Source organism: Coffea arabica, chromosome 5c, assembly GCF_036785885.1.
Source record: "Coffea arabica cultivar ET-39 chromosome 5c, Coffea Arabica ET-39 HiFi, whole genome shotgun sequence".
NCBI lineage: Eukaryota > Viridiplantae > Streptophyta > Magnoliopsida > Gentianales > Rubiaceae > Coffea > Coffea arabica.
This window is the reverse complement of record NC_092319.1, coordinates 44,345,496-44,365,119: the sequence shown is the minus strand read 5'-3', so window position 1 is coordinate 44,365,119 and position 19,624 is coordinate 44,345,496. Positions and strand designations below refer to the sequence as shown.

The window sequence follows — 19,624 nt, the reverse complement described above, 5'->3', positions numbered from 1 at the left end:
GAACAACATAATGGTTTGATGAGATTATTGGATTTGTCTATGGGTATCTGGTTTGATCAACTGAATTGAGGTAATTAACATTTCACACTCCAATTAGTTGGAGGAATTATTATGCCTCCTTATTGAACATAGTGAGCTGTAAGCAAACTAATGTGTTATGTTACTGTTCTTCTAGCTAGACAAATGAGCTTTTACTGCACAATTTTTGCCATAAAACCAAGAATTGCATTATTGTTGATTCTTCCTATCCTATTGATACCTTCACGATCAATATTTACAAGGCATAAATCTCTTTTTCCCAAAACAGAAGAACTGAACAAGAATGAAGTTCTACATAGCTTCCATGTATATCCTCGACAAGCACATTTGGGTCGATTTTGGAACCGAATATTTGGTGTGCTATTTTTCATTTAACCGTTCAGCGGAATGTAAAAGTGAAAGCTGAAATCCTGCCTCTTTGATATGAAGAGTGAGTTTTTCCTTTCTCAGCGACTGGCAATATAGCATATCGGAACATAATTGTATATGGATAGCAACTATTTGGCAAAAATTCTTTTCGAGATTCCTTTCAACCCAAGTTTTTATCATCTTTTGTTATCATAACAACCTTTTTATTAGACATATTTTAAATCACACAAAAGTATTACAATGAATAAAATAATTTTCCCTCCAAATAATTAACCTTCAATCCAAATGGACTCGCTATGTTCTCAAGAAAACTTTTGTACCCAACCACTTAGATTTTTGCAGCGTCTGGCTTGCTAGAATTAATGCTTGATCTAGTTTACAACTCAAAACAGCCCTTAAAGTTTAGACTTTTCATTTTAGCCGTCAACTTTTCTTTATCAATAAACCATGTTAGACATACATGCCTGGGTTGAAATCAAAATATATGTTATATATATATTACTTCTTTTCAAATCAACATATAGGTTTCCTTACAATATATCCATGGAACGAGCTTCTCCAAACTGACAGTGTATGCGTTAGCAAGAATGAATAGATATTATGCATATAAAATTTGAAGTTCAAATTCAAATTGAGAAGAATTATTATGCAGTTAAACCTAATACTGTATGAAAGCTTAATCCTCTATGGATGCCAAAATCGAATATCAACATCAAACCAGTTGGACGTCAAGTGACAAAACTTGCAAATTAGGTGTCAACCCTACAGCCCTTAACTCCTGAGAAAGACCTTTCCTCGGTTAGGTCGTGTAAAAGTAAAACAAACTTTGGTTCTTGATGTAGTACGAGTTAGGTTGGTCGTGTAAAATAAACTTTGGTTCTTGATCTAGTACGAGTTAGGTTGGTGATTTAATTAGTACGAGTTGTAGCTTCAAATCACTGGGTTTTCTAGTCCATTCATTTTGCCACTTACACTAGCCAGCTCCAAAGAAATTGTGATATTACTTCTCTTGTTATTTTTGGAAATTGCACAACCCATATAAGAATTACGTTCATTCAGAAATCAAATTTTACAAATACCCGTATTTGTCAGTATACTGAAGGTGAATGCCCTTCAATAGACTTGTCAATATTCCTCCCCAAAACCCAAAAAAGAAAAAAAAAATCAAGGAAAAGATTGACTGTGTCTGGATTGTCTTTTCGAGATTATGTGAAACTATATAGAATTGAACTCTCCTGTTAGCATTTCCAATTAACAGAAAATACAAACCCGTCCACATTTTTCAGTGGCAATTAACTTCCTACATAGCTTTTGCAACAGTAGTTTTGGGGGGGGGGGGGGGGGGGGGGGGAAAAGTACAAGAACATGAACAATGTGGAAAATGGCGATGACTGCCAAAGACGTATATAACAAAATGATTAAAAATCTCAAGAAGCCCGTGTAATTTTAACCACCAAAAAAAAAAAAAAAAACGTTGAGATTATTCACTTGATTCGACAATTAATGCCATCTAATGTGAATTGAAAACTGGATTTAGGGTCCTGGCGTTTCAGGTGGTCAATGGTTATGGCAAGGTTCGAGGCAGCTTCTATGCTAATTAGTCTCGTGTTTCTTTCTTTTGGGTCTAACATCTGTTTTGAGCATGTAATCTTTACCATTTTTAACACGGACCAGGGGAATTTATCACAAAAATGGTAGATCATAGATGTCGTCTTGGTGGTAAAATACTACTGTCTTCACTTGATCTGACATGAGAACCATTACCATAAGTTGAAATGGCAGAAGCAGCATTATTTCTCCACGCTCTCTCCAGTCTTCCTGCTTGCAGTTGCAGGGTACTACTGCATGTGCATGAAACGACACACACTCAGGATGCCCTCCAAGTCTTCCAGGTCAAAATGATTACTAATTTGAAATTTGATACACATGTCAACTATAGATAGACTAATGCCATTGTTACAATGGGATGATATCAGATGCACACTAGTCTTCGTTTCGTTTATTATGGGATATACTTTAATTGTAGGCATTGATATCACATACCCAAAAAAAAAGAAAAATCAAATGTGTAAGGATTAATTTTTCTTATACTGATAGTATATATATATCATCAGACAGATTTAGACGCACGACGAGTAATTTTAATTAGAATCACTATTTTCTCATAATATGGAAGCATCCTATAGTAGTTTCTTATGATCCAAATATCCTTAAAAGATGTGTGTGTGTGTGCGCGCGCGCATAATATATAGAAGTAGATCAACTCGTGCTGGTTGCTACTGAAAGGAATATCAGATATCGATGATGTCCATTGATGAGGACTGCTCTATGGGTAGGGTCACGCTAGGAGATTAAAACAAGCTTCTTCTTGGTGGACCATGTTAATTCAATAATGTTGTTGTTGTACGAGGTCATTGTCGGAGCTTGAGTAGCTGGAGAACTTGGGATGAGTCTGTTGCTATTGTTAGGTTTTACGCCTTAGTGGAGAGCAGAGAGTTTAAGTCACCATGTAATTGCTTCTTTACTACTACTTTTTTGTGGTTTCCATTTTGAGATGATAATGGATCCAATGTGGGAACCCAAGGCTGCATTTGAGTGTTATAAAAAGCTGACTCGTTTGGCTCTAACATAAAAAAGTATGTCTGGCCAACACAAAGATGAACACATTTTGGTCTAAAATTAGTTTTTGTACACAATTAAAAAAAACCCTTGAGTATCTGACAGATACAACAATCTTCTATTAAACTAGCAACTCACATACTAAAACTAACACAATAATCACGGGAGTTGGATTTATTTGGCGGATAATCTTAATTTAAAAAGAGAAAAATACACTAGTTAGTGGAGCCCAGGGACCTGTTGGACTTTGTGTTTGGTCCTCTGCTGTCTGCATGGACCATATCAGTGTCCGCAAATCCTGCACATTGTGGAGCCCCGAAAGGGGCAAAGATTTACGGTACTTAAATCTTGCTTGCAAGTCCACAGGCATTTGAGGTCGATTCTTAATTCTTACCCATGCTGACTAGATCCAGGATTCACGACCAAATGGAGTTCAGGAAGGGGGGAAAAAAAGGAAAAAGAGCAGTAACGAACGCTTTATTTACAGTAAAAAAAATGTCAATAATCCACAAGACATGAAATGGGCTGTGTTGAACTTTAAATTGGCCTATCCCTCAGGGTACGGCAGAATACCAAACAACATCTTATGCCGATTTTTACACGCGTTGATTATGATTGTAAAACCTCCACCGTCATGCACATTATTGTTTCTTTCTGGTTCAACCTCCAACAGATTAGACAAAGGCGTGGATTTGACTATCTCTCCATTTTCCACCTGAAAACGAGCTGCGTGAGCTCTTCCAGCCTGTGCAGAAGGGTTGTAAAAACCAATGTGGACGGACTTGCTTTTTCAGCTCAGCTAGTACTTCACATCTTGCAAAAGACCTTTGCTTGGCACAGCATCTAATGAATTGAACATGGTACCAAGCCCACTGCATTCTACTCTCTACCACCCGAGCAACATATTCTGGGAACCAAACGGGAAAAGCCAAGGAAAGCCTCAGAGGCACAAAAAGGGGGGTTAGTCTTTCTTCAATCCTCTGTGCAGGACCTCAAGATATACAATTAGGCTGACATGAAAGAGTTTCATGAAGAGCTGGAGATGCTCAAATGAGCAAAGCCCTCTGGAAAGAATGGAAAACATGTCAACGGTAGAACCAAATTATACCCATGTGTTGCTACTTTGCATCATAACAAATGGCCAAAGGAGGGTTGGATGATGATTTAGAATCTGTCACAAAAACAAAAATCAAAAAACATCTATCAGTAGAAATTGTCAGCTATTCATAAAAATCAGAAATGTCACTTCAATAAATTAACCTTCTAATTCACTGCTCATCCAGTCTTGGGTGCACATCACAGCCTGTAAAGTCTCTGATCTCAATGGAACCCAAGGTTGGTCAATCGCTCTATCGCCAGTGTTAAACAAGGCCTCTGATGAGACTTTTGACAAAGGAATTCCCAAAATGTTGCGTGCCATAGTAGATAGGATAGGATATCTTGGTGTGTGAACTTTCCACCAATTTAGTATGCTGAAGTCAACATTTCGAGGAAACAAAGGCTCCTCTAAATACTTGTCCAAGTCTGATTTTACGTTTTGGCTCTGAGAAGTTTCATTTACAAATTTGTCAAAGCCTGTAAGCCTACTTCTGGAATCATTAATAGCACCAGTCCCAAAAGTACCAACTTGGCAAGTAGCACCCCCTTGACCTTGAGAAGTTAATGGTAAGCATACCGCATGACCATTGTAAAGAGCCTTCATACAATTGGAGACTATATCAATGCAATCAGGGGCACTATTTCCGTATATCTGCGGATAATAATATTCCACCAATTTCATCTTGAATCGTGGATCTAAGATGGCTGCAATTGCCAAAGCCAAGCTGCATTTCTTCCAATATTCATCAAATCTTTGTTTCATTTTCAATGCCAAGGAACTGATAAAATCATCTGAGTTCTGGCACCACTCGATCAACTGCAAATGAATATCGCATATCTCTGGAAAATATATATTGGCGGTAGAAAACTTGTTTCCTGCAAAAACATTAGACACTTCAACAAAGAGCTTTAAGAAGCTAGAAATAGCACTTGCTCTGTCCCATTCTGTGCCTGATGGGTACATCGTGTACAGAGAGTCATGTTCTTGCAGATGGACAAATGCATCTCTGTACTCTACAGCAGCTTCAAGCATGAAATATGTCAAGTTCCAGTGCAACGGATTATCAAGACACAAGCTTTTCTGACTACTGATTCCAGCTAACTGAATCATTTCATTGAACTTATCTTGTACAGCCCGAGAACTCCTGACATACCGAATGCTTTCCCGGATCTTTTGGGAAATCTCAAAAGATATTTCCAGTGCATCCTGAGCCATTAACTTGACAACATTTGCTGCACAGCGTACGTCAAACAATTGGCCATTACAAACAAGATATCGGTGCTCACATAACTGGTCTCTGATCCTACGAACAATGTCATCATATCTGGAATGATTATCAAGAGTGAGCGAAAACAATTTCCTATCAATATCCCAGTTCCTCAGGCTTGTCATAATAGCATCACAAAGCACGTCTTCAGTTTGAGAAGGATCAAGCGCCAGAAAGTTCAGAATTTTCTTCTTAAGTTGCCAGGTATCATCAATGTAATGTGCTGTCAAGGAAAGGTACTTAGAATCTCCATTAGCAACCCATGTATCAGCATAAAGGCTCGCTTTACCAGGCAATTTAGCCAACTCTTCATAGACCTTATGTTTTTCTATTTCATAAATTTCCTTGCAATCAGCCTCAACTCTATCAAATGTCACCAGGTCAAACAGCGGCTGAAGATTTCTGACAAATATTCTGAAGCCAAAATCTTCAACCATGGCCAGAGAATAACCATGCAATATGATCATTCGAGCAAGATCAAGTTGGCTCCGTTTATGATCAAAGTTATTAGTCCCCAGGCTAATGCTCCCATCTTTCCTATTCCCATGCTCAAATGTAGTATTTACGATGCTTAATGCTTCAACCTTTCTCTGCTCTTGACCAAAACTAAGATTTGCAACAGTAAGAGTTCCATCCTTTTTCTTTCCCCTGGTTACCAACTGAGTTACATCATGGTTTGACCTTCTCCTACATCTGATCAAATGGTTTCTCAAATGTGACGTTCCACTTGTACTTGACCCGCTAAGTTTCCTTTTACAATGGTGACAAATAGCCACCAAGGTATCGCCTTTTTTAACCCTATCAAAATCATTCCACACCACAGATTTCAACCTACTGGAATTGACTATCACCGCTTCATCCGCTATATCCATCATTCCCCTTAGATACTTACCCTATTAGTACCTCTGCAATTTTCGTTCTGCAGTGAGTAAGGCAATCACATAGTAAGTTCGAATCAACAAAATATCCCATAAAAGTCTATTACTTTGAACTTATTATCAAGAATTTTTGCTTACATAACTTGGAAAATTTACAAATTTGATAGCAAAAAAGGTTAGAAAAATTACCCACCTTTAAAGAAGTAAGGAAAAAGGGTAAGTGAGTAAATTCAAAAGTCATTCGCCTCCTTTTTTTATTCAATATTTAAATTAATTAACGGGCAAAATTAACAAACAACACTACTGTGTAAAAATGAAAAGCAAAATAAACAACAAATAATTAAGAAAAAACAGAATAGTTATAACAAACTTCAAGAGCAACTGCATAAAAAACTTTAAACCAAAAAAAAAAAAGGAAAGAAAAGAATAAAACACTAAGGACTTAACTCTGGAAACTGAATTGAGGCAAAATCCGAATGCCAAAAAAAAAAGGTACAAATTCAAGAATTCAGACATGCATCCACCGGCAAAGATCGGAGGACCCGAATTCAACCCGATTCGACTTGCTTTAGTAAATAATCGGGTCATAAAGCATTACAATCACTGACGAATAAAACCCTAATGCAAGTGTCGGATCCCATAAAATAGAAGACAACCGGTTGTCAATAAAATTCGGATTTCGGATCCTAAAAAGCAACCCGACTAAAGCATTCGAATTATAATACGAACACTACATCAAAAGGCAGAAAGAAGAAACTTACAGAGGATTAAACGGGTGAGAATTTAGGGTTTAAAGCATGGGGGCGGGCGGCCGGGGCGGTTCGGACTTCGGAGAATTGTGGGCAGAGAGTGGAGAATAGGAGAGTGTAATAGTGGGAGTTGGATAGTGGAGCAAAGCTGGCGAAAGGCGCGAACCCGTCGGGGTGAAAATCTTGGGCCATCTCGGGTGTACTTGACCTGGATTTTGGGCCGATATTTTTCATTTTTCTTTTGACAAAAGTTTGGCCCATTGATCAGAATACTTCCCCCACGTTACCTTTTTTGGACTACTCCCGAATGAATACCAAATCAGCCGAATCCATAAAAATAAAAAAAATATATATATATATATATATATATATATATTTTCCCTGACGGAGTGGGTGTCCAGATTAATCCTTACGAGACCCGACTAATCCCACTCCGATCTGGGAGGAGAGGCCCAATCCTCCCGAACACGATAACCACGGGACTTGGATCCTTGCGGGCACTGGACATCAGCTCTCAATGAGGTTTATTGAGACCAACCGAACTGCCCATGAGGGACAGCCGAATCCATATTGGAATGGCTAAAATTAATAGGTGAGTAAAGTTATCAAGAAGCAATTGACTAGACAGTGGAGTTCAGTGGGTCTCCCTTAAATGATTGATTTTCAAGCATTGTTGAAAAGTAAAGTTATAAAAAAAAAAAAAAAGGTAAAGGTGATAAATAAATAAATGAATAAAGGTTAAAATGAAACAGGTGCTTTGTGATTCATGTGATATAGGCTTAACCTTTGGTCAAATGCTATATGAATTTACTAAAATACAATGGTAAGAGTCAGGGAAACACAAGGGACTTTTAATAGTAAACTTAAATGTGTTTTTTGTTTTTATAATATAGCTATATAGGATTAATATACTACATATTGATATGAATACACTATCACTATTTAATGGATCACGACTAATATGAAATTTTAGATATGAGTTATTTATCCAATAGTAATAACGTATATACTGTCAGTTTATACAAGATTAACTCTAAGAAAAGAGCCAACAAAATATTTAATTATGTTCCCCTATTTAGTTCTTCAGAAGAATTATTTTCATCTTTATAACAAAGAAGAAGAATTATTTATATTCATTATTTAATAGAGAAAAATTAAAGTGCTATCTTTAAGTGGGAAAAGAAGTACTAGGTTGGCAGTTTCTGGATCAATTAAAGTAATGGAAAATAATTGTTTCAGACAATTTGGGAAGAGAAGCCTGACCCACTTTTTTTTTTATATTTATATAAAAAGTAAGAATCCAATTTTCCTATTGGCTTTCGTTAGCAGAGGGGGTCAATTACAAGGGCACATCCCCTCCTTTCCTTTTTCTGCTTTTGTTGAAAAGTTATTCTACTCTTCTCCCATCAATTCTGTATTTCTCTCAGCTTGAAGGAATTTGGGAGAAAATGACTTTCACAAACATAGCTATAGATTTATATGTGCAAACTACATTGACCATGCAACCCTATATTAATTTCAGAGACTTGTGCTCCTTTTTTTTTTTTTTTTTTTGGCCCCTGACCCCTTCATGGTAAGAAGAGAAGCTTGAATAATTAAACTAAATTAAATCGGACCTGTTTTCTCTTTAATGGGTTTTCTGTCCATTTTTAGCCGTGCACAATCATTAAGTATCCTTAACCTATATCCTAAAAATTCAGAACTTTCTGGAATATTTCACCAACGGATATATAGACACCGGTCTGGACCAGTGGTGATTCAGTCCCCTAAATTTCCCCTTAGTCTCGTTGGATCACTCCTCTCCTCATAGTATAGGGTAGGAGGAGGTCTATCATGTCAAAATAAATATATTAAAAAAAAATCATTAAGTGTTTCATAAGGAACCTCTTCTCCGATCCTGTAGTTTTTGTCTTTTTACCCTAGGATACTTAACATGCAAATCAAAGAGTTGGAGGTGAAATTTTCTATTTAACTAGGAACGACATTTGCATATGTTGCTCAACAAAATAACTTTTGTACTATATGTCCATCTTTAACAAGATAAAACTTACTCTGAGATAAAACAAAAGAACTGGATTGATTTGCACTTAAAATGACAAGATTGTGGATATTGATTGATCAGGTAAGGTTGGGCTACAACGCTCAATACCTCCTCGTCAACTACTAAACTCGGCAAAAAGAGCTGCATGCTGAGACAGAAAAGACTATTTATGCTTCTGCATCTTTATTGGAATCCTGTGTAATACTGTAGATCAAGACAAGGATAAAAATGAGGACCGTCACTTTCTTACAAAAGCATTTTCGCCTTGTTGGAGTTTTAAACATCTTTCTTGCCGACTCATTTCCCAAGTCTCAAAACTCTTTCTTGTTGGTGGAGGAAAGTAGACTTTAACTGTTCCATAAAGATATCCATTCCTTCATCGCATCATCTGCAGAATACCCGCTACATAAATCCCCTAGTTCTTGCGCTGCTGGTTTTCTCATGTACGTCAAGCTTAAACTTCTTTCAGTTTGTTTTCAAAGGGAAGAAACTAAGCATTTTTCAACAGATCAACATAGTTGAATTTCGACATGGGTGCCCTTGGAGCTCTTGCTAGACATTTGGATGCACTTATTGGGTACCTTATTCTATACAGATTTTATTTTATTTGCATCTACATTCTATAGTCTATAAACATGATTTCTGTGTTGTCCAAATACCGATGGCTTCATTCGGAGTCTCTTTTGCACTAAAGAACGACAGCATTAGAGAAGCAAACGAAAGTAAAAACAAGAAAGATTAGACATCGCATGCATGCGAACAAATTTACTTTCGCAGTTTCCATTATCTAACGGTTTTAATTTTGGTGCTAAACTTGAAACCAGACCTGGAATAATGCTTCTGTATCCTCTGTAAGTCAAGAATCTCTCGAGTTTTCAATGGCAAGTTAACGTTCCAGTTGATAAAGCAAAATAAACATGCATTAACTTATACATCGTCCTATCCCTTGTTTATGAACAATCATGTAGATATGCATCCATGCGAGCAATTGAGAGCCCTTCAACGCTTGATGATCAGCAGTGGCTTACCTATTGGATGCTATACTCATTCCTAACCCTCTTTGAACTATCTATCTGGAAAATCCTCCAATGGTAAAGTTTCATACATTAAATGTTTTGTTAGGGTCATGAGTTCATAAGCTTATGGTATCTGAAAAGGGCTGCTTTCGCTTGTGCAGGCTACCCTTCTGGCCTTACGTAAAGCTTCTATTCTGCATGTGGTTGGTGCTGCCTATTTTCAATGGAGCAGCCTACATATATGAGAATCTCGTGAGGAAATACGTCAAAGTTGGGATCAATGTTAGCTCAAGCTATCCTGAAAGACAAAGACGGGTTCTCCAGATGATGAGTCTTGATGCAAGGAAGTCTGTGGAAAGATACATTGAGAGATATGGTCCAGATGCCTTTGATAGAGTTGTCAAAGCGGTAAGTAAGACATCTGCCACCCTCTCCCCCCCCCCCCCCCCCCCCCCACAAAAAAACACCAAAAAAAGACACATAAAAATTCGAGTCTTTCATTCTTTCTTCCGCAGCTAAATTACACAGGGAAAGAATGTACCTACATGTTGATTTACAACAATATGTCTGAGACTGAATGTGTTGCAGGCTGAAAAAGAAGCAAAGAAACACTAGGGAGGGAATCAGAGATGTCTCCCCACGACCATGTACTGAAATCCCACTTCGCCTTCGATGATTGGATCTTCCTAATTAACCATTTGACTAGATTACAGCAAAAACTAAAAATTCACTTGGATTTGGGCTACATTCTCAATCACATGCTGACTACTTTTATACGTGCTTGGAATTGAATGTACTTTTGCGAGGATTAAAAGAAGAAAATTGTAATCATTTTCTGGTATCTTCTTCGAGCGATCGATTGGTCTCGTTCTCGTTCTCTCTAAACTACTTTATGCTAGATTAGCATTCTCAAATTGAGTACTACCATCTATTAGATTAAAAATAATAACACCAATAATAACGGCGTTTCTGTGATTTCACAAGAATTGTTTATTGTCCAAAAATATTAATAATTAACCAGTGATAAGGACACGCCCAATATACGTGCAGTTTGTAAATAATTATTAACGACCACTATTTTTCGCACCACGACGACTCCTGACGCGATGCTAACAAAATTATATTTTGGCGCAAATTGTCACCCTGCAAAGAGTCATAGTCCAATGCGTCTGAAACAATAATTTCGGGTACAAAGTCAGTTTCAGATGATGATTTGTCTTCATGATGCAAAATACCTTGAGAAAGAGCATCAGTTAATGCTCAAAGGAAAGCAGAAACTGCTAATTCCAATTCCAGCCTCTCTTTCACTTACCTGAGAAACAGATTCTTTGCTGGACTAGTAAGAAATTTTAGTAAAAGAATCAGGACAAGAAAGGTTAACTGGATAAATGTAAGACTAGGCAACATATTAACCAACTAGGATAAAAAAAAATCCACAATCTGAGAAAAGTAATGCACGCGTTTGAACAGAAACAGAAAAGGTTTACATTTCATCGAGTACAGAAAACAGAATAAGCCACACATTGTTACACAATTTTCTTCTAAATTACTACCCCAATCGTGCAGTGACAAGCTTCAGTATGAGCAAGTATTGCAGCTCCACTATCGTAGGACATTCAGGGAGTTGAAAACAGTTAACGAACAGCCATTCGAAAGAAATTAATCATCTGACTGACTTCTAAAACCTGTAGATCTTTGAGGATTTCTCAGACCCAAGAACCCTCCTGCCAGTTGCTGGTGTAGCAACAGGAATGATTGAATTGGTTGACTTAGAGTTTGCCTGATCATTCTTTTGACATGGCTTTAGGATATATCTTGCTCCTGCTGTCAATTTCATGGGACCTGATCTAGGAGCACCTGTCAATTTGAAGGGACCCGTCTCAGTACAATCTCCAAGCTCATCCACATGAATCCCATTATGACCACATTCTACAGTGACTGCGTTTTCTTCAGCTGAACCTAGTTCTAATACTTGTCTACCACACCCCGCATCCCCTTGAAAATTGTTAGCACTCTGAACTGCTGTTACAGCACAGCTAGAATCTTCTTGAATTCCTATTTTAGGTATCTTAGAGGACCTCACACAATCACCTGATACAGATGGAACCCTCTTTTTAGATCTTTTGCCATGAGCAGGGATTCGAACACTAAATCCTGACTCTACTTGACTGCCAAAATTCACTTTCTCCCCAACTCTATTCTGCATGGAAGAATTTGACGAGAACCCAGGATGGGTAGGCACACTTGGACAGTGAACCAAAGAAGTTGAAGCAAATGCATTCTCTGAACCAGAAGAAGGGAACAAAAGGAAAGGCTCGGGCCGGGGAAATGATGAAGGGCCAGTTTGGAAATTAATTCCAGACATAGAGCAGGGATGACAGACAGTGCCTGGACCAGAATGTGATTGGCGATAACCCATTAATGATGCCTTTTTTCTGGTCTCCAAGAACCCTGGGTGCATGACCCTAAAAGAGTTCTGAGACCAAGATGGCTCCGTATGCATTCCACATTCTGAATGTGAAAAAGGGAACTTGAGGGCTAACTGTGCAGGAGGAACCGACGTGTGCTTGTTTTCTAGTTGAGCCCTGCTTCTGCTCATGTTCTCACTACAGTTGAGAAGAGTTGATCCCGGTATAGAAACCCCTGGGCGTTCTACAGGAGATATATATGAACAAGAGAATTTATTTTCCAATGTGGATTTATGGCTATCTGATAAAAGGGAAGAAACCAGTGAAAATTGAGGATACTTCTCAGGTTTGAGTATACCCTTGCTTAAACCATCCCAATGTTGCTGCATTACATTATTGTGGCTGTCAGAGAAATGCAAGGATGTCTTAGATTCTGGAACCATCATCGGTGGAGCACCTTCTGCTGCCTGTTTCATTTCAGCTTCTGATACATAAGTCGCTGTTCCTTTCAGTTTCCCTAAAATGGGATGCACAATGAATTCGGGCATATGTGGACTCTTTATGGATGAAGTCTCAATCCCATTATTATTAGAACAATCAGTTATGATCTGCTTGTTCATCCAAAGCTCTCTATCCTCAAGTCCTTCAAAACCTCTTCCGCCAATGGTAAACTCTTGACCCATCAGACGCATCGTCGATTGAGTAACATGCACTGAAATATGATCAGAATTGCCATGCTGCTGAATTATTTCATCCCGTGGGTGCTTTTGAACCTCGTAGTTGTGTCTGGGTTCAAATTGAGACACTTTCATCCGGTCCATGTCTGACTCCAGTGAGTAAAGGTCAGGATCAGATCCCTTCATCACTGTATTTGTTCTTCCAGTACCATACTGATCAAACATATCGAATCCAGAAGGCAAATCACAATTAGCAGCCTCTTTACCGGAGTCCTTGATCCTGCAAGATTGAACCTGGTTTTTGAATGGTGCCATCCCATTCCAACTTCTAATGTCTATGTGATTAATTATTGAGTTCGAGAGGATATTCTCATGCATTGGCGAACTCAAGGACGGACCTCTGAGGGTACTCATGCTCTTAAGAGGATTTAAACAATCTTTACCACTGGAGTTCAAACTGATAAACTCCCCTTGAGAATTGAGAGGCAAGCCAATAAAATTCTCACTTATGCCTATCTCTCCACACATAGCCACTCTCGAGTTCCAATCCGGAAGGGAACAAATAGTATGCATCAGCTCTTTAGGAGACAGATGAGGGAACCATTGATATGGAAAAGCATGGTCATTATGATTCTCTCTGATACTCTGTGAGGAGAAAAGGGGTCTGGCATTGGCATTCTCATGTTGTATAGAAAAGTATGATGATACAGGCTGAGGATATGCCTTCAGACAATCCATTGAACAACTTGAATCAAGGTCAGGGCCAGCATCTCCAGAAAGATCGAGCAATCTACGACTGCTACTGGAAGCATCTGATAAATAGCCATACATGGGAACCGTAAATTTAGGAATATTACGTTCTTGGGACAATGAAGGAATCCCAGAGGAGGAAGTATACAATGCATCACAGGCTGTTACTCTATTGCATCCTTTAAGCCATTGAGGACTTTCAATGTGCAGAGGACCTTGACCAAAGGACACAGATCTATTCAACCAATTCCCTTGACTAAACCCATGCTGCCTCGAGAAAAAGTTTGGTGCATCAGCCTCATGGTATCTACCAGATAACAGATTTTCAGTCATAAGCTGAACATCAGCCTCAGCTGCTGCAGAATTGGAAATTCCAAGCTCAGTTTCCTTCATCTCTTGAATGCTCAAACTTTTTCCTCTCTCTGAAGGATGACCCTTTTCCACAGAAGCAGCACTGATGTCAGAAGTTGAATCACTGAAAGTTTGGGTCTCTAATTCCACAGTAGGATATGCCTTCCTCTTTAATTCAAGTACATCATCACTTCGTGAGAAACTGACATGCTTATTGACAGTTTGAGTGCTTGAATTAGTTAAAATACCAGCATCATAAAAGATGGAATCTGTGGAGTTCTCTGCTGGAATTACTCTTCTATGATTTTTAAGAATACCACGCACAGGAGAAACTGCTTGTTGGTCATTTTGAAGCAATTTGGAAGTACTTGGAGTCTTGCATTTCATCTTTTCTTTAGTTAAACGCTTCAGCCTTGGTTTCTTCACATGGGCAGCAATAGCTTCAAACAGATCCTTGCTATATGTAGAACAATTTGCATTTGCGACAGAATTGGCTGAAGTTTGCAGTTTGAGCTTAGAAGTTTTTTCCTGAGAAACCAAGATACATCTTACCATCTAAATAGAAGTTAAAATGATATACACATATTTGCCCAGAGAATAGTAAGTTTAGAAAATGTGCACAATGAAGTCAAAATATTGTGAGGTTTCCCCCTCGTACGGCTCAGCAACAAATTCTTTTGGTGTTTTGTTTTCATCCATTATATTTAATGAATGGATTTCTACTTATTCAGGTTAGTTACATGAATGCTACTTCTACCAATAGCACCATAAAATGAAGGGCTTACCAGAGCTATTCTCCTGAGCTCCCTCCCCCTACCTCCCCCCCCCCCGGGCAACACCCTGGTCGTGGCCCAAAAAAGAAAAAAGAAGAAGGAGGAGGAGGAAGAGAGAAGAATAACCCATAGTCAAGGTTCTGAACTGATTTAAATAGATTGCTAATAACTTTATTAGCATCTGGTTCTGGTACAAATCTCATCTACAATTTGCATGGCTTTCCCAATATATAAACTATCAAGTTGTTTACCATGAAATTCATTGAACCACCATATAATCTGAGATCAAGATGTTAGAATGGATATCGATTTTAACTTTCAAAAAGCTAAATAAAATCTATGGATTCCATCAAGACATATAACTGAATCTGAAACTGCCATAGGCCAACTACTTTAAATCTGTACAACAAACTTCCCTAATTTATGTAAGAAGCTCCCTAATATCTTATGATTTTTCCTGGACCTGCAAGAGATCACAAATTTTAAAGGGGCTTCAAAGAGATCTACCGCATGTATGTGACACCCTCTCACTGTTGTATCATTCATATACATCTTTCATGAGATGGAATGCACCATGAGCTTAGCTCCCGTCAGTTCAGAGTAAAAGATGTAATAAATATAAGCAAAAGAGATAAAATTTGGACAAGTAAAGTAACCAAACCCATTTCATAGCAACTTACTGGTGAAAAGGATGTCTTCTTTCTATTAACATCATGCTAGAAGACTAGTGAACAGAAAATTCTCAACATGATGAATCTTAAATAAGGCTTCCACCTGTGTCTACAACTACAAGCCTTTGTACACTCAACAGTGAGTTTGCTAAAGCACTGCATTTGCATGATAGAGCAATTAACTAGGGGCTACAGCCAGAAAATGACCTCCAAGTCGCAAGCTCAAAGTTGAAACCAATGGTCAAAATGTAGCAATATGGTGAAAGTGGGCTGCTGGATGAACCCCTCATGCCATGCCATGACAATGATGGCTGAGGAGGTAAACGCAAACAGCAGAAAGAGCAGCATATGTGATTTTGGGCAGGCAGCAAAAGCTAGGACAAAACTCTTAATCCCATGAAAGCCCTTTCTCTATCCAACCGGTACTGCACAGCTGGAACACCAAAGTTTCTTCCTCACCAAGCTCAAACCAGCTTCCCCAACATACAAGACCCCATTTTTCACTATTCGCCTCATACCTAACCTTAAATCTTTTTGCCTAAGTTCACTCTCGCAGGAGTACAAGGTAAAATTCATACAAATGTATAGAGCAGTCAACAACCAGATATCAAGCAGTAGTTTTAAGCAGAAAATCTATACAGAAAAGGACAAAAATCTGAGTATTCCAAGGATATTGGATCTAATTTCAAGTACTCAACAACTAAGAATCGATCAATCTATGGATGATACCATTATTTTATGCTCCAAATAAGCTAGAAATGTCACAATTTATCAACGAATCATCAATATATCTGGTTAACTGCAACTTGTATACCACATTCACAAACAATTAAACAAAACGAGCAACATATGATAATGGACAATCACTTACCTTCTTGGGGCTCCTTAATTCCACGGCGGCATTCTTCCCTTTTTCCATCTTCTTTTTCTTATTGACCCCGTCCTTGTTCTTCAAATTCTTGATCATCACCGTCTTTTCCTTCTTAAGCATGCTCAAAATTCCCTTCTTCTTAACCTTCCTCTTCCTCAGACCCGCATCAACAATCCCAGCTTCCTCACCACTACCTTCATCACCATCTTCTCCATCATCAGAGCACTCTCCATTTTCATCGTCATCACTATTTAGTCTGTCAACCTGCGGCGCCACTGCAAAAAGCTCAACAATGGACCTCTTCTTGGGAGCCTTGACCTTTGGCTTCGCCTTCTTCGACTTCACCACTTTTACTACCTTCACTGACTTCCCCTTTCGAACCCTTTTCATCCTCCTCAAGCATTCAAGAGTAGTCTCCTCCAGATCGGATTCCTCCTCTTGGTCATCATCCTCTTCAGCCTTATTGTTTCCATCAGCCAATTTAAGCTCATCAAACCACCACCTGAATTTCTTGATTGTCATTGGGGGCAGCGCAGCTCTTACATCCGCTTCATTAGCTTCATCAAACGGCCAGCATTTCGCCACGTCTACACTCCTCATCCTTGCAGCATACTCCCTAGGAAAATAATTAAAACCGCAACAAGAAAAAACTTAAATAATCGAAAATAGGCGGGAGGAGAAGGCAATAAAGAAAAATACAGACAACCCATCTAAGAAAACTCACCGGATCGAAAAACCCTGCATTGCTAAGGCCATATTCTGCTCGCTCAAGATTCCAGCTGAAAAAAAAGTTATTGTAAAGGGTTTGATGAAGAGTAACAAGTAAATAGAAGACAAGTGAATGAGAATAAGGGAAGAACACTAGCTCCGCCAGTCCATTTATGAGTAGATAAGGATGGATGAATGGATGGAGGAAGCAGTGATCAGAAAAGTTAATCAAAAACAGTGGGAATAAACCAGCTAGGGAGAGAGAGAAAAGAGAAAGTAATTTGTACTAACAAGTTCAAGAAACAAAATTAGGACTTAAACGTTAACAAAACAGGAAACAATAACAGTTGGAAAATGATGGGTTTTGTACAACATAAATGGTAGTATTATGCAAAGAACGCAAGCAAACAAACAAACAAACAAACATCTACAGACCTTAATTTGAGCACAGCACAGGTGAAAACACCGAGTAACGAAAGTGGGAAAATGGGTTTTTGTCGAAAGCCACTTTCTAATACTCTAACAACTAATTAAGACCACATGATCACGAGCTCTGCAACAAGGATAAAACTTGATGAACATACATGTGCTAGACCATCAGTCATCAAACAAATATGGAAGAAATAGATAGTTTTGGTACGAGGATAGAATGAAGATGGGAAGATTGGGGGAAGAGAAAATTTGGGAGCGAAAGAAAGAAAGAAAGAAGGAAGGAGAGGTTTGGAGAGAGAGAGAGAGAGGAGTGAGAGAAGAGGGTAGGGAAATTGTTGCAGTAGAAGTACTACTTTATGCGTAAATTTCCCGCTCGAAAAGTGTGGGGTGGGGGGAGTAAACTAAAGGGTGGGAGAGAGTGTCTGTCAATTGCCAATTTTCAGCTAAAGCCTATTTAAGACTGAAAGCGACCCATGAGACCCCCAACCCACCATAAAAGTAGTATGGGGTTGGGGAACTTTGGACAGAATCACGACTACTATGCTCCTCCTCCTCCTCCTCCATCACCGTTTCTCATTTCTCGTTTCTCATTTCTCATTCTTGTGTGTGTAAGAGTAGTAGAGTATTATTTATATGGTGTCCAATTTTGTAGTTTTACATGTATTCGCGTGTGTGTGTGTGTGTGTTTGAATGGACTATTATTTAAAATATTATTTAGAATAATTTGTTACTGCTATATCTTTCATAATTAGGGATGATAATGGAGTGGTCACCCGCCCCACGGGAGGTTAATGGGGAGGGGGCGGGGGAAATATTTTTCCCTCGGCTTAGAAAAGGGGCAGGGGGCGGGGGAGTGTACCCCCGCCTCACCACCCGTTTTAAAAAAATAAATATATAAAATATATATAATTATATATCTAATATATAATTTAATTAGTTACAAACTTATGATAATGATATTATTAGTTATATGTATTATATAATGTCTATTAGTATATATAATATAATTGATATTATTAATTATACTAATAATTATATATGTGTATTAATACAAATTATTAATTAATTATACTAAATTTACTAATACATATATACTAAATCCCTAATTACACTTAATACAATAATATTTTTTTCTTAAAAAAAGCACAAGCACAATAATGAATTAGTGATTGTATTTGTGCAAAAAGTGAAAACTTGACTACTTTAGTTATATTTATTTCATCATGTTGGATTGTATTCAAATATTTTTTGTTTGATTGTTTTTATAAGTTTCAATTGTAAAATTATAATGAATAATAATTTGATGATATGTTGATATTTTAGTACTTAATTATTTGCTAAAATTTAACCATAATAAAATTATATAACAAATTTTTATTAGTCCCGCGGGGGAAGTGGGACGGGGGATGGGAGAGGAGTCCCCCGCCCCAACCTCGTCCCGTTGCCATCCCTATTCATGATGTGATACATGTGAAATAAAAAATAGTTAAAAAATATTAGAAAGTGATTAGAAAATATCTTTAGGATGCATTGAAGAAATTTTTGTATCCAAATACCGTCAAGCAGATGAAATTTTAATGACTTTCTGACATTACTAAGTAGTGTCCAAAATATTCTTTTGACACTTGAGAATTTGCCATATACTATATGTTTTTCTATTAGTTTTACTAGCTAAAGTATTGCTGTGACTGTTGTTTTGGCGATTTTGTCTTTTGTTTCCTGTGGTAATATCACAACAAACAATATATATCAGCAGAAAATTAAATTCAATTATAATAAACAATAACATAGGTTAGGCTTATGTGTTTTTGGGGTGATAGGAGATAAGAAGGAGATATAAATTCTGGGCAATATTTGATTCTTATCCAAATTGTGGAGAAAAAAATGTTTATCATTGAAGATACTT

At 37.9% G+C, this 19,624-nt stretch overlaps 3 protein-coding genes across 5 annotated transcripts; 1 reads left to right on the top strand and 2 right to left on the bottom strand.

The window, feature by feature from the left end:
* Positions 1-3,487: 3,487 nt before the first annotated feature.
* LOC113688901 (zinc finger BED domain-containing protein RICESLEEPER 1) lies at positions 3,488-7,212 on the bottom strand. Of its 2 annotated transcripts, none has more exons than XM_072051104.1 (3): positions 7,033-7,212; positions 4,288-6,298; positions 3,488-4,198 (listed from the first exon to the last, which is right to left on the bottom strand). In XM_072051104.1, the coding sequence occupies exons 2-3, from the start codon at positions 6,266-6,268 to the stop codon at positions 4,146-4,148; spliced, it is 2,034 nt and encodes a 677-aa protein (XP_071907205.1). In that variant the 5' UTR covers positions 6,269-6,298; positions 7,033-7,212; the 3' UTR covers positions 3,488-4,145. The 2 variants fall into 2 exon arrangements, with proteins under 2 accessions (XP_071907205.1, XP_027062524.1); XM_027206723.2 differs by having other exon boundaries at positions 4,288-6,312; positions 7,033-7,211.
* Positions 7,213-9,458: 2,246 nt separating this feature from the next.
* Positions 9,459-10,908, top strand: LOC113691033 (HVA22-like protein f). Its single transcript, XM_027209202.2, has 5 exons — positions 9,459-9,638; positions 9,886-9,912; positions 10,030-10,152; positions 10,239-10,485; positions 10,666-10,908. Exons 1-5 carry the CDS (start codon positions 9,592-9,594, stop codon positions 10,690-10,692), a joined length of 471 nt encoding a protein of 156 aa, XP_027065003.1. The 5' UTR covers positions 9,459-9,591; the 3' UTR covers positions 10,693-10,908.
* A 610-nt stretch (positions 10,909-11,518) lies between these two features.
* On the bottom strand, positions 11,519-18,322 carry LOC113689725 (uncharacterized). 2 transcript variants are annotated; one of them, XM_027207478.2, is made up of 4 exons: positions 17,722-18,322; positions 17,303-17,357; positions 16,579-17,194; positions 11,519-14,791 (listed from the first exon to the last, which is right to left on the bottom strand). In XM_027207478.2, exons 2-4 carry the CDS (start codon positions 17,332-17,334, stop codon positions 11,756-11,758), a joined length of 3,684 nt encoding a protein of 1,227 aa, XP_027063279.1. In that variant the 5' UTR covers positions 17,335-17,357; positions 17,722-18,322; the 3' UTR covers positions 11,519-11,755. The 2 variants fall into 2 exon arrangements, with proteins under 2 accessions (XP_027063279.1, XP_027063280.1); XM_027207479.2 differs by having other exon boundaries at positions 17,303-17,337; positions 17,722-18,306.
* Between the last annotated feature and the right edge of the window lie 1,302 nt (positions 18,323-19,624).